This window comes from Megalobrama amblycephala, linkage group LG2, assembly GCF_018812025.1.
Source record: "Megalobrama amblycephala isolate DHTTF-2021 linkage group LG2, ASM1881202v1, whole genome shotgun sequence".
In the NCBI taxonomy this organism is placed as follows: domain Eukaryota; kingdom Metazoa; phylum Chordata; class Actinopteri; order Cypriniformes; family Xenocyprididae; genus Megalobrama; species Megalobrama amblycephala.
The window spans coordinates 12,055,627-12,067,726 of NC_063045.1; the positions used below are offsets into that span (position 1 = coordinate 12,055,627).

Consider the following 12,100-nt stretch of genomic DNA (forward strand, 5'->3'; position numbering starts at 1 on the left):
TTTGACCTTCAACCGTTTGGAGACCATTGAAGTCCACTATAAGGAGAATAATCCTGGAATGTTTTCATCAAAAACCTTAATTTCTTTTCGACTGAAGAAAGACATGAACATCTTGGATGACATGGGGGTGAGTAAATTATCAGGAAAATTTTATTTGAAAGTGGACTAATCCTTTAACTCTTTCAGAGAGAGTTCATGTATGGCACAGACAAGTTTAAGACACTGAAAAGAGGTTTTTAGGCACCATAGACTTAAAGGACCAAAAACAGCACCATTATAATTTGACAAATTGGTCCCATAGTAAGGGGTAGCAATCAAGGCATCTCTTTGTAAACAGATTGAGAAATAGGTTTAAAAATAATTTTTTAATAAATTATTGAAAACATATGAAACAAACAAGACTATTATCTGCATGGACACTTTGCAATGCATTAGCATCTTAGTAGTGGCGTTCACACACAAAACGTAGTGATGAATAGAGGTGCATATAAACTGTTCGTCATCCTGGGAAGTACGCAGAAGCTGCAGCTGGTGTCGGTTTTGCTCCAGCTGTGTTCAAAGGCTTAGGAACTTCTGCAGGTAGAAGGCATTTGTATTAAATATAGCATTTATTTAATCTCCATTAAAATTGTTGCAATTAGGAATAACTGGGTAAAAAATGTTTTTGTCGTTTGCCTCTATTTAGATGCATGCTGGGTAGGAGACCGCGTAGAGGAATGCTGTCGTCTCGTCTCTCAAAGTACTTGGAGTCCAGGCCAACAGGTTCTCCACTGTTCGGATTAGAGATACAGCTCAGACCGAAGGTTTTATAACAAATCGGGAAGTAAATGGCTCTAAAGAGGAACTCACTTCTCTTTATTGGAAGGTTGGGCGAGTGTAGAGGGACTCACTTCTGCTGCTGAAGGTTTGGCACTCATAGGGTTAAACTGAACCTAAAATGTAGTTTAGAACATTATAATTGCAAAAAGGCTTCAGCATGATTTTGTCAGATATTCATAGGCAGTGACTGTCACTGAGTTCACACTGCTGACAGCTACAATCTGACTTTTAGGCAGTCAAATTTGTAAAATTTATTAAAATATACTTATAAAAATCAGTATTAAATATTACAAAATATAATAAAAATATAACTTTTTATCAATTATATAATCACAAAAATAATTATTATATTTTGTATTACTAAAAAGGAATTATTTTGTAAAATTATTATATTGTATATTTATATATTTAAATATATATATATATACACAAAATTATGGTGAAAGTAAATGTTATAAAAAAATTTTTGATGCCGTTTCAGTCTGAAATATTTGCTCAATTATTCATCAAGAAGATTTTGTCATCATTTTGGAAAGCTACATGCATTAAACATTGTACAAACCAAAACGCCAGTTTTCCATCTGCTCTGTTGCTATAGTTAATGTTACTTGCTAACATCATTATTATAGCAACCCATGCAGATAAAACACTAGATAAAACACTATCAGAATAGTGTGCAGTGTGAACAGAGACTATATAATTGGCGCTTTTCCACTGCATGGTACGGCTCAGCTCGATTGGTACCGACACTAAATGTGACGTGTAAACACTGCAGATCACTGATTGGTCAGAGAGAATCGTCACTACCAACGTCACTGGATTTGAAACATGAGGACACCAAACCCGCTAGATTTAAATAGTCAGTAACAGCCATCGCAGTATCAATTGTTTGCATGACTTTTTTAAACGACTTGCTTTAAATGACCGCCGCACGCAACTTGAGAAACAGAAATGGCTGTATCGTGGTCAGTAGACGAGGTGCAGACATAGCCAAGGAGAGGATCCACGGCAGTAGAGGCGGGGCAACTATAACGACGGTCTATAATCCCACCCACTTTGAAGCGGTACTAAACTGCAGTGGAAAAGCAAACCAGAAGTAAAGCAAACCGAGGCGTATTACGTAGTGGAAAAGCGCCATATAATAGAGACATGCAAACCACAGAAGAAAAAAAAACAAAACATGAGATGTACAAAGGAAAAGATGGTATGGGAGAGAAGAGGAGACGAGGCCTGCCTTTGGTCCAGACGTCTGATTGTGCAGTGTCAGGACAGAGCGAGTTCCTGAGCTCACACAGGAAAGGGGAAGAGGATATTTGGAGTTTATCGTAGAGGTGATGGGGTAACCCTGTCCCAAAGATGAAGGGAAACCTTTGCTATCAAGCTAGAGAAGAGAAGAACGGCTACATAATTTTAAAAACAAGTCCAATCTGACATGCAAACAATCAAACTGATGATTACTGTACGATTTCTAGCCACACAAAGCAGACAAAGACCTGTTTGGTGGAATTTATGTCACAATTTCAGTGATGTGTGTTTAATTACCATATTATGAGAGACACTTCCTGTTCTCATCCCTGCGGCAGGCGTCTCGAACATTCCCAAAGATTCCTGCTTCCGAGAGAGCTGGTTCTCATTCAGCTGCTTGTTCAGCCAAGTTATTACTATATGAAAGCAGAAAAATACAATGAAAATTATATAATATATAATAAATTATATTCCATTGAAATAATATATATTTAAGAATAAAATTAAATAAAAATATTTTTATACTTAATAAAATATACATTCAAAATACATGAAAAAAAAAAAAAAACCCACACATTATTAAAAAAAAAAAAAAAAAAAAAAAAAAAAAAAATATATATATATATATATATATATATATATATATATATATATATATATATATATATATATATATATAAAAAGATAGATACATTTAAAATTCATAAATTTATATAAATAAATACATATACATTTAAAATTATTAATAAACACATGTATCAAACTCACCATTCTCATTGGTTTTTAACACTTCCCTGCTCTCGTCCAGTTTCTGAATTGTAGCTTCTAATTGCTCCTTTAATTTTGTTGCCTAAAAAAAAAAAAAAAAAAAAAAAATTGGTAAAAAGAAAAAGAAGTGTTGGCAGCATCATGTGGTGTTGATACGGTACCTCTTCCTCTTTCTGTCGGAGCCGTTGTTGGGTGTCCTGCAGTTCTCGCTGCTCCCGCTGGAGTTTCTCCGTAGTTTCCTGCAGGATCTTTTCTTGAGACACGGTCACGGTGTTCTTCACCTTGATCTTCCCCACCAGAGCCTTCAGATCCCCCTGGAGCTTCTTAATGATGCCGTTCGCCTGCAATGGGAATTCATGTCTGTGAGGGCATGATCAATCGGACTGTAACAGGGTTTCTGCAGGTTATATGGAGGTAAATTTAAGACCTTTTTCAGATCAAGTAAAGAACATTTAAGTAATAAATTATTTCAACAATACAGGTTCTCTAAAATATAAATGTCTGCAAAAAAATGCTTTTCTTACTTAGTATTTTGGTCTTGTTTCCAGTCCAAATGTCTAAAGATTCTTAAATCAAGATGCATTTACTGGAGATACAAAATGAAGTCTTGCTTTCTGTGAAATTGATCAAAATTAAGTGAGAGAACAAATATCTGCCAGTGGACTCAGAAAAATCATCTTAATTCAAAGGGAAGTTTACAGATATTATAAAGTGAACAGATATTTGTTCTTGTTTTAAACAAACTCACTTGATTTAACACAGTTTTCCAAGACTTCATTTTACATTTGCACCTTATGTAAATGTACAGTACAGTCCAAAAGTTTGGAACCACTAAGATTTTTAATGTTTTTAAAAGAAGTTTCGTCTGCTCACCAAGGCTACATTTATTTAATTGAAAATACAGTAAAAAACAGTAATATTGTGAAATATTATTACAATTTAAAAAAACTGTGTACTATTTAAATATATTTGACAAAGTAATTTATTCCTGTGATGCAAAGCTGAATTTTCAGCATCGTTACTCCAGTCTTCAGTGTCACATGATCCTTCAGAAATCATTCTAATATGCTGATCTGCTGCTTAAGAAACATTTATGATTATTTTCAATGTTGAAAACAGTTGTGTACTTTTTTTTTCAGGATTCCTTGATGAATAGAAAGTTCAAAAGAACAGCATTTATCTGAAATACAAAGCTTCTGTAGCATTATACACTACCGTTCAAAAGTTTGGGGTCAGTAAGAATTTTTATTTTTATTTTTTTGAAAAGAAATTAAAGAAATGAATACTTTTATTCAGCAAGGATGCATTAAATCAATCAAAAGTGGCAGTAAAGACATTTATAATGTTACAAAAGATTAGATTTCAGATAAACACTGTTCTTTTGAACTTTCTATTCATCAAATAATCCTGAAAAAAAATATTGTACACAAATATTTTGTACAATTGTACACATTAAATGTTTCTTGAGCAGCAGATCAGCATATTAGAATGATTTCTGAAGGATCATGTGACACTGAAGACTGGAGTAATGATGCTGAAAATTCAGCTTTGCATCACAGGAATAAATTACTTTGTGAAATATATTCAAATAGAAAACATTTATTTCAAATTGTAATAATATTTCACAATATTACTGTTTTTTACTGTATTTTTAATTAAATAAAATGTAGCCTTGGTGAGCAGACGAAACTTCTTTTAAAAACATTAAAAATCTTAGTGGTTCCAAACTTTTGGACTGTACTGTATGTTGATTTAAAGTGGTTTATATATTTGTATTGGAAAACAGGACAAGAATACTGAGAAAAATAATAATTTTTGCAATGCATGCAACATTTAATGTCATGGCTTCATGAATTTAAGACTTTCTGCTCTGATTTAAGATCTTTTTAAGGCTGTAATTTGTGTAAGGGCGAATTAAAACTTTTTAAGACCTGCAGAATCCCTGGTATAAATGATTCACTGTTAAAATCAGACACGAACCTTGATGAGCTCCTCCGACAGGGATTTTACTGTGGCCTCCAGCTTACCAATTTGAAGTTGCTTACTTTCTGCATTTCCTTCAAAAGAATTCTAGCAAACAAATAAAATTAAAATATAAAATTAATGAATATAAGGATATGTTCCTGTCATATCCCCTCCCCCCCAAAAAACCCCCACACATTTAAAGTTATTTCTAAATAAATAAAATAAAAATGTATGTCCAGAAATGTGCTGACCTTCTGCTGCTGAGTGGCTTCCAGCACCTCTTTGGTCCGCAGCACAAGCTGGTCTTTATCTTTAATCTCCTGCTCTAAGACGGCCACTCGCGTCTGCAGCTGGTTGACGAGACGCTCTTTCTCGTGGCATTCGGTGTCGAGGCTGCTGTTCTCTCTCCTCAGCGACAGAACCTGCTGCTTTGACCTCTGACACTCCTGGACAAACACAAAGTTATACCATCAGATTTTCTTGTGATTTCCAGACCATGTCCTTCTAAATAAATATCCCACCTCTTCCAGGCTGGCCAGTTTGGCTTTAAGGTCTCGAATGGTGGAGTCGCTCTTGTATTTCTTGTCGATGAGCTCCCTGTTGGCCGTTTCCAGCTCAGAGACTTTGGTTTGGAGCTGCTGGGTGCTTCTGTGATGAGACGATTCAAGTTCCTGTCGCAGCTGTTCGTTCTGCTGCTGCAGACGTGATTGTGTCTAAAAAACAATTAAAAAATAACATCAGTACAGCCAGATATAATCTTTTTTGAAGAGATAAGATTTTAAATATATACAAAAGCTTTTAGCTTTCTGACAATAACTGGACTTTATATTAATATATCTATATTTATATTTTTTTCATTTTGTTCACACAAAATTTTACTCCATGCTCAAGTATTTTATATACATACATTTTTTTTTTTTACTTTTTCAACTTATTTCAATGTTTTCCCCCATAATAACAAAATCTCAAGTGCATTCAGCACTGAAATGCCATGTCAGCTTATGGATGTCAGATCACCTCCAGAGCTTTTTCACGCTCAGCTGTGAGATCCTGCATGTGTCTGCTGGACAGAGACGTCGTTTGGGACGTCCATTCAGATCGGAGTTTGTCCAATTCTCGACTTTTCTCAGACAGGGTCTGCAGGATGAATAAAAAAAATAGTTCATAATTATGTAATAAATAACGAAATTAATCAATATAATTATTCTAAAATCAAAATGGTTAATACATCATATATATTCCACACACACACACATATATATATATATATATATATATATATATATATATATTAGAAAATCATGATGATCTGTATAATATCTTAATATCTTTATGCCTTATCGTCACCTTTAGCAGATTAGAGATGGGTGACAATATAGTGACATTTAGCGACATTTCAGTCAATTGATACATACATTGTTTTGCGTGAATATACTGTATATATGCAGGTAAAACAGGATGTACTCTATATCCAAATTTTAATATATTGCTTGGCAATAATATAGTTTACGTTTTTTGATGAAATAGGCGATAAGATAGTTTAAGTTTTTTAACAAAACAGAACAATCAAGCTGGGCGATACAGTTTATGTTTTTTGATGAAAAGGGCGATAATATAGTTTAAGTTTTTTGACAAAATAGGTGATAATACAGTTCACATTTGCTGACAAAATATTACAATCAAGCAGGGCGACAATATGATTTACTTTTTTGGATGAAATAACAGTCAAGCTGCGTGATAACAGTTTATGTTTTTTGGCAATGACAATAAAGCAGTTGAGATTTGATATAGTACACATCGCTTAACTTGTGTATTGTATTTATCTGGGTAAGGTTGGATATACTTATAGTAGTTGTATAACTCATTATTAAATATTAATGTGTTATTTGGTGATACTGACAATTATCAAGCCTGTGAGGGTTTTGTTCAGTTTTTAACAATTTGGTGGTTATATTCTAAACAATACATATATAAGTTAACTTTGGAGAAACCATCTTGAATATGACTTACTTGCTGTGCATAATTTAGCTGTCTTGTCAGATCTTCCTCAGTCTTTCTCAACTTCTGTTCCAACTGCTGCTTTTCCTCCTGAAAACAGAAATATTAAAGATGCATTCATTAAAGCAAGCAGGATAAAAAACATTATATATATTCCCTTCATAATCAGTCCATGATGATGAGTTGCACCTTTGCAGAAGACAGACAGGTGGCCAGATACTTCTTAATATCCGTATCAGATCCCGGGAGCAGCTTCAGAGAGAGATGTGTGAGGTGTTTAAAAGCATTTGTCTCTACAATATTAAGGTTTGAAGGACTATGGTCGAACGCTGATGAAGCTGACGTGAGCTGCAACAGGAACCTGAACAGAAACAGACAGAAACCGTTCTCACAACCATGTATGAGAGATGTATAAGAGATAATATTCATATCTTCTCTCACCGTGGGCTTTCTCTGTCCTGTTCAGAGATGCACTGCTCAAGCAAGTCTATAAATTTCTGTGGGAATGATGTGAAGTCTATTAAAAGCCCTTGCTGTACTTTTAAGCTGTGAAGGAAAGCGAATAATAATTATTACACTGAAAACATCACACTGAGTCAGATATTACTGTGCTGACAATACATATAGATCATTATTTTACAAAAAAAAAATGACACTACACCTCTGAAAATCCTCCTCTGATATGACAAGATTGTATAAAAAGTAAAGATCAGAATCATCCGTCAGCCGTACAACCAAATCCTGTTGATAAAACAACAAGAAAGTCATAAGACCAACAAAATGCTTTACATTCATAAATAATGATGTATAAATGATAATTTCTCACCTTCCTATGGACAGGATTTGATGATAGCTGCAGTTCAATACTGATGCGAATGACTGAACGTCTGTAATTTAAAACAGCATCATATATAAACACATTTAGACCCTTAATAGTCTCCAGAAACAAAATATTATAACATACATGACATTTAAAGAACATAACCCCAAACATTCATTTAGGTCTTATGTTCAAATATATACATAAACAATCAGTATTACGTTACCTCTCGTCGGTCTCTCTATTCTTCACCTGAACCTGTAACCTCTTGTTAAAAAGTAGTTCCGTCATTTTGACTTCATATAATAACATAAAAAGCGATAATTATCATTAAAAAAATCGCAGTTTATTCGTGTTTTTAGATTGTTGGACGAATCATTTGTTTTTTCGCGCTTCGCTCCCGCGTTTGTCCGTTTCTCACCGGATGTGCTGAGCGCCTCAACCTAATCACGCGTATTATCGTATTTCAGCATATTTATGTTTTTGACGATCGTAAAAAATAAATATAAACCAGTGAAGGCGTGTTTAATATATATTTGTGGGTGTTTAAGGCTGATAAAATTAAAAATATTTTCTGTCGGAGTTCACCAACGCGTGTTGTGATTGGTCGAGAGGCAGGCGTCAAACGTCAACGCCGAGTGGGCGGGGCGTATAGGAGTTTTGAACATGGCGGTGAGTAGCTCAAACGTTTCCACAGCGTTTACTTTATAAACGCTTCTATGGGCGCATGGGGTTTATAAACAAGCATGTAAGAACATTAATGTCTTGTGGACTCTAAACGTTCAAACTGTACACACTAGATTCGGCTGGTTATTGTAAATTTGATGTGGTGTGTGTTATTGAGGAGCTAAGCTACATTATAACATACTGGTCTGATATATATTACACAGGCCTATTATATTATGAAATGTTGTTTTGATTTTCAGGATAAAGATAAGAAAAAGAAGGAGAGTATTTTTGATTTGTCGAAATACATCGACAAACATATAAGAGTAAAGTTCCAAGGAGGTCGAGAAGGTGAGATAGTTGCTTTATAAGATGAATTAGGGGTTTAAATAATTCAACTAACTAAATTACATTGAATTTAACATTAATTGTTTGCTATTTTCAGCAAGTGGTGTCTTAAAAGGCTTCGACCCGCTGTTGAATCTTGTGTTGGATGGCACTATTGAATACATGCGAGGTAAAATCTCTTCATTCATTTCGTCCTCTTTCTCAAGGGTTTTCAAACTAGGATCAGTGTAAAAAAAAAAAAAAAAAAAAATTAATAAACAATAAAAAAATAAGGTTAACATACATAAAAATGCATTAAAGAAACCAAAGATTTCAATAAATGATGTAACAATAGAAACGAAATATTTCCCAAATAATATTTTACACAAATTTTTTCTAGTATAAATTGGGTCTTTATACATTAAATTATATTGCTGCATTTTAGATTACGAGACACATATTCATAGGAGGATCATATTTGGGGGTCCATGGCATCTAAGGCTACGTTCACACTGTCAGTCCAAATCCGATTATTTGTATATCCGATTGGAATCTGATCTTAAATTACTGACACCCACACACTGTGTATCGCAACTTAGGGGTGTTCGATTCCAGGTTTTTTGGAGTCGACTCCGACTCCCGACTCCCATTGTTGGAGTCGATGGAATCGACTCCTCGACTCCAATTACTGTTCATCAAAACGGTCATAAATAAGCCAAGATGGCAGTCCTTACACACCTTACACACTAATTGCCGATACCTCATTTTACCAAGAGAAAAGTCACGAAAAACATCTGTGGTCGAATATTATGTCAGAATTAAATAAACGAGAAAGCAGGGATTATTTAATGAATTGATCTCATTATAATGGTCGGGGGATGGTGCTAAATGCACATGATCATTGTCTTAAAAGTGCTTGGACACGAGAGTTAAAGATACTAAAATTAATACAATACATAAAAAATGCATACACTAATGTACACTTATTAATGTGTTTATTATTGATGTGAGTTTTTTTTATTATTTTTATGTATGGTTAGTTTAATGAACACGGTTAACTTTGGAAAGTCAAGTCAAGTCACCTTTATTTATATAGCGCTTTTTACAATGCAGATTGTGTCAAAGCAGCTTTTCATTGATAACTGGTACATAATTTGGCTGCACAGCAGCTCTTAAATAATAGTGTCAATGCAGGCAGATAAGAAACACTGTTGAATAAATGTCAAAAATACTGTTGAATATCAAATGTCAAGTCAAATGTCAAGTGTCCCCAACTAAGCAAGCCAAAGGCGACAGCGGCAAGGAACCCAAACTCCATCAGGTGACATCAGGTGGCAAACAAGTGGCAAATAGGTGTTAAAATGGAGGGAAAAAAAGCCTTGGGAGAAACCAGGCTTAGTCGGGGGGCCAGTTCTCCTCTGGCGAACAGTGCTTTGTTACAATCAGGTTGCTATCAAAAGTCTGATAGGATCGCACCAATCAAATCTGGAAAATGGAAAATCAAATCTATATTTATTGCAATAATATAAGCTAACATCAATAAGCCTACTAAAGCTGACACCGAGGTATGTATAATTACAAACTCACTATGACTGTTATCTATTTCTAAAGTAAGCTACATGAATGTATGTGACAAAGTTTCAGCGACAACTCTCTGACGTGATTCGTCAGTGTCCGAATTCCCGGCTTCATTTTGTTCACTCCTTGCTTAGTGCACTTAACCATAGACATTATGCACTTAACTGCCATGCATTTTGTAGGCTATGGATTTGAGAATCAGTAAACAAGTGAGCGATTCCGGACACAGCAACAGAGTCGACACCGAGAGTCGATTCCTGTGCTGGAGTCGACCCCGACTCTGGGGCTATTCAGAGTCGAGGAATCGACTCTTTTGGATTCCCCATCACTCCCCATCACTATCGCAACTGTTCATATCCGATCTGTGTGTCCATGCCGCTCTTTTGGTTTCTGGAATAATCTGCATTGGTTTGATGTTGCGTTGGTAGGCATACGTCAAAAACAACAACAACCGCAACATGGAGGTGTTTGCAATACAGATGTTGTCTTATTTACAACACGACAATGTTTAGTAGTGTTGTCAAAAGTACCGACTTCAATACCAAGTCGATACTGAAATTTAAAAAATGTGACGATACCAGCATTTCCCTCTAGAAATTTCCCTCCTTTTGATTGCTGTTTGAACAGATTCTTAAAAACCTCTGATTGGCCATTGTGTTCACGCGCTCAACATATATGTCTCTGATTGGCTACATTGATCAACACTTTAAAAACATGTTGTAAATAGACATCTTTGACACACTTCTCCAAACACAGGGGAGTGTTTGAAATCAAATGTCTATCAGCGTATATTTCCTTTAACAGCGTCTGATGTTAAACTTATGTTAAACTGTGCAAAATCCGATCAGAGCGGTCAGACTCGAAGGGATTTCCAAAAATGCGATTTGAATAGGATTTCAAACCACATATAAATGTAGCTTGAAACAGATTTGTAAAAGTTACATTTCATGTGATTTTTTTATTTATTTATTTATTTTACCGTTCACACTTGCTCAATCTGATCTGGTTTCAATCTGATAAGCAAAAAATCGGATTTGGACTGAATATAGCCTAAATGATTGAAAACCCTTGATTATTTTTTTAAAGATTTTTTATTCAGGATCGTTGTTTATGATTACTGATAACATCCTGATGATTCTGAACAGATCCTGATGATCAGTACAAGCTGACCGAAGACACCAGGCAGCTCGGTCTGGTGGTTTGTCGAGGGACGTCCGTCGTGCTTATCTGTCCACAGGATGGGATGGAGGCCATTCCAAACCCTTTCATTCAACAGCAGGATGGATAATATTCAGCCTTGTTTTTTTTTTCTTGCATTGTATAGATGTCTGATGAAGAAAACAGATGTTTTTTTGTTAGGTCTGAAATCATGAAAAATGTAACATTTTGTATTTAGACTCAGGATAAATGTGTTTTGGTTGGTTTTGTTTCTGTTTCTGAAACGTGTTTTTGTGTGTGTGTTGATTATGGTTTTGAATTATAAGGCGTGTTTTATGTTCATGAAAATAGGTGCGTAAAGTTGCCCTGGTTCAGTGTTGTTTTACTACTGACGTTCGTTTGGACAATAATAAACATCTGGGATTTAACCATTTCTAATTCAAGCAAAAACAGAGATTATGCCTGTACCTCAAAGGGTGGATCCCACATCTTTACCCATCCAGAAAGCTTTTGTACACACACAAACAGTCAGACATTGTCACAGAACATCATTTGTATAATCTATTCTAAACTGTATTTTGAAGGGCTTCGGTTTCAAGACGCCTTGAGAAAACATTCTTGTTTACTTTTGTGGTGTCCTCTACTCTGTTATACAATTACAAAACTAATTCCTAAGATTAAAGACTCAGTCATGGACCCTTCCCTATTTAGGAGATTTTTCCCCCCTACTTTTGTCAAATGAATACAAAAATATGC

General features: G+C 34.9%; 2 protein-coding genes across 4 annotated transcripts; one reads left to right on the plus strand and one right to left on the minus strand.

The window, feature by feature from the left end:
- Positions 1-346: 346 nt before the first annotated feature.
- Positions 347-8,066, minus strand: sass6 (SAS-6 centriolar assembly protein). Of its 2 annotated transcripts, XM_048182712.1 has the most exons (17): positions 7,842-8,066; positions 7,622-7,682; positions 7,457-7,536; positions 7,237-7,341; positions 6,985-7,156; positions 6,808-6,885; positions 5,815-5,934; positions 5,319-5,510; positions 5,049-5,243; positions 4,813-4,902; positions 2,994-3,173; positions 2,833-2,914; positions 2,362-2,480; positions 2,054-2,200; positions 850-932; positions 676-770; positions 347-573 (listed from the first exon to the last, which is right to left on the minus strand). In XM_048182712.1, exons 1-17 carry the CDS (start codon positions 7,925-7,927, stop codon positions 500-502), a joined length of 1,959 nt encoding a protein of 652 aa, XP_048038669.1. In that variant the 5' UTR covers positions 7,928-8,066; the 3' UTR covers positions 347-499. The 2 variants fall into 2 exon arrangements, with proteins under 2 accessions (XP_048038669.1, XP_048038670.1); XM_048182713.1 differs by lacking the exon at positions 2,054-2,200.
- Positions 8,067-8,145: 79 nt separating this feature from the next.
- lsm7 (LSM7 homolog, U6 small nuclear RNA and mRNA degradation associated) lies at positions 8,146-12,050 on the plus strand. 2 transcript variants are annotated; one of them, XM_048182715.1, is made up of 4 exons: positions 8,146-8,287; positions 8,542-8,632; positions 8,727-8,798; positions 11,332-12,050. In XM_048182715.1, exons 1-4 carry the CDS (start codon positions 8,282-8,284, stop codon positions 11,472-11,474), a joined length of 312 nt encoding a protein of 103 aa, XP_048038672.1. In that variant the 5' UTR covers positions 8,146-8,281; the 3' UTR covers positions 11,475-12,050. The 2 variants fall into 2 exon arrangements, with proteins under 2 accessions (XP_048038672.1, XP_048038671.1); XM_048182714.1 differs by lacking the exon at positions 8,146-8,287 and adding an exon at positions 8,288-8,363.
- The last annotated feature ends 50 nt before the right edge of the window (positions 12,051-12,100 follow it).

What these genes read in the sequence shown, in the direction of transcription:
- sass6 (XM_048182712.1), bottom strand. Translation starts at nt 7,927, where the DNA reads ATGTTATTATATGAAGTCAAAATGACGGAACTACTTTTTAACAAGAGG. An exon ending in AGCTAAATTATGCACAGCAA is followed by an intron (nt 5,935 to 6,807) that starts GTAAGTCATATT and finishes TTCATCCTGCAG; the next exon opens with ACCCTGTCTGAGAAAAGTCG. An exon ending in TCCGACAGAAAGAGGAAGAG is followed by an intron (nt 2,915 to 2,993) that starts GTACCGTATCAA and finishes TTTTTTTTTTAG; the next exon opens with GCAACAAAATTAAAGGAGCA.
- lsm7 (XM_048182714.1), top strand. Translation starts at nt 8,343, where the DNA reads ATGGGGTTTATAAACAAGCAT. An exon ending in TGGGGTTTATAAACAAGCAT is followed by an intron (nt 8,364 to 8,541) that starts GTAAGAACATTA and finishes TTTGATTTTCAG; the next exon opens with GATAAAGATAAGAAAAAGAA. An exon ending in CACTATTGAATACATGCGAG is followed by an intron (nt 8,799 to 11,331) that starts GTAAAATCTCTT and finishes GATTCTGAACAG; the next exon opens with ATCCTGATGATCAGTACAAG.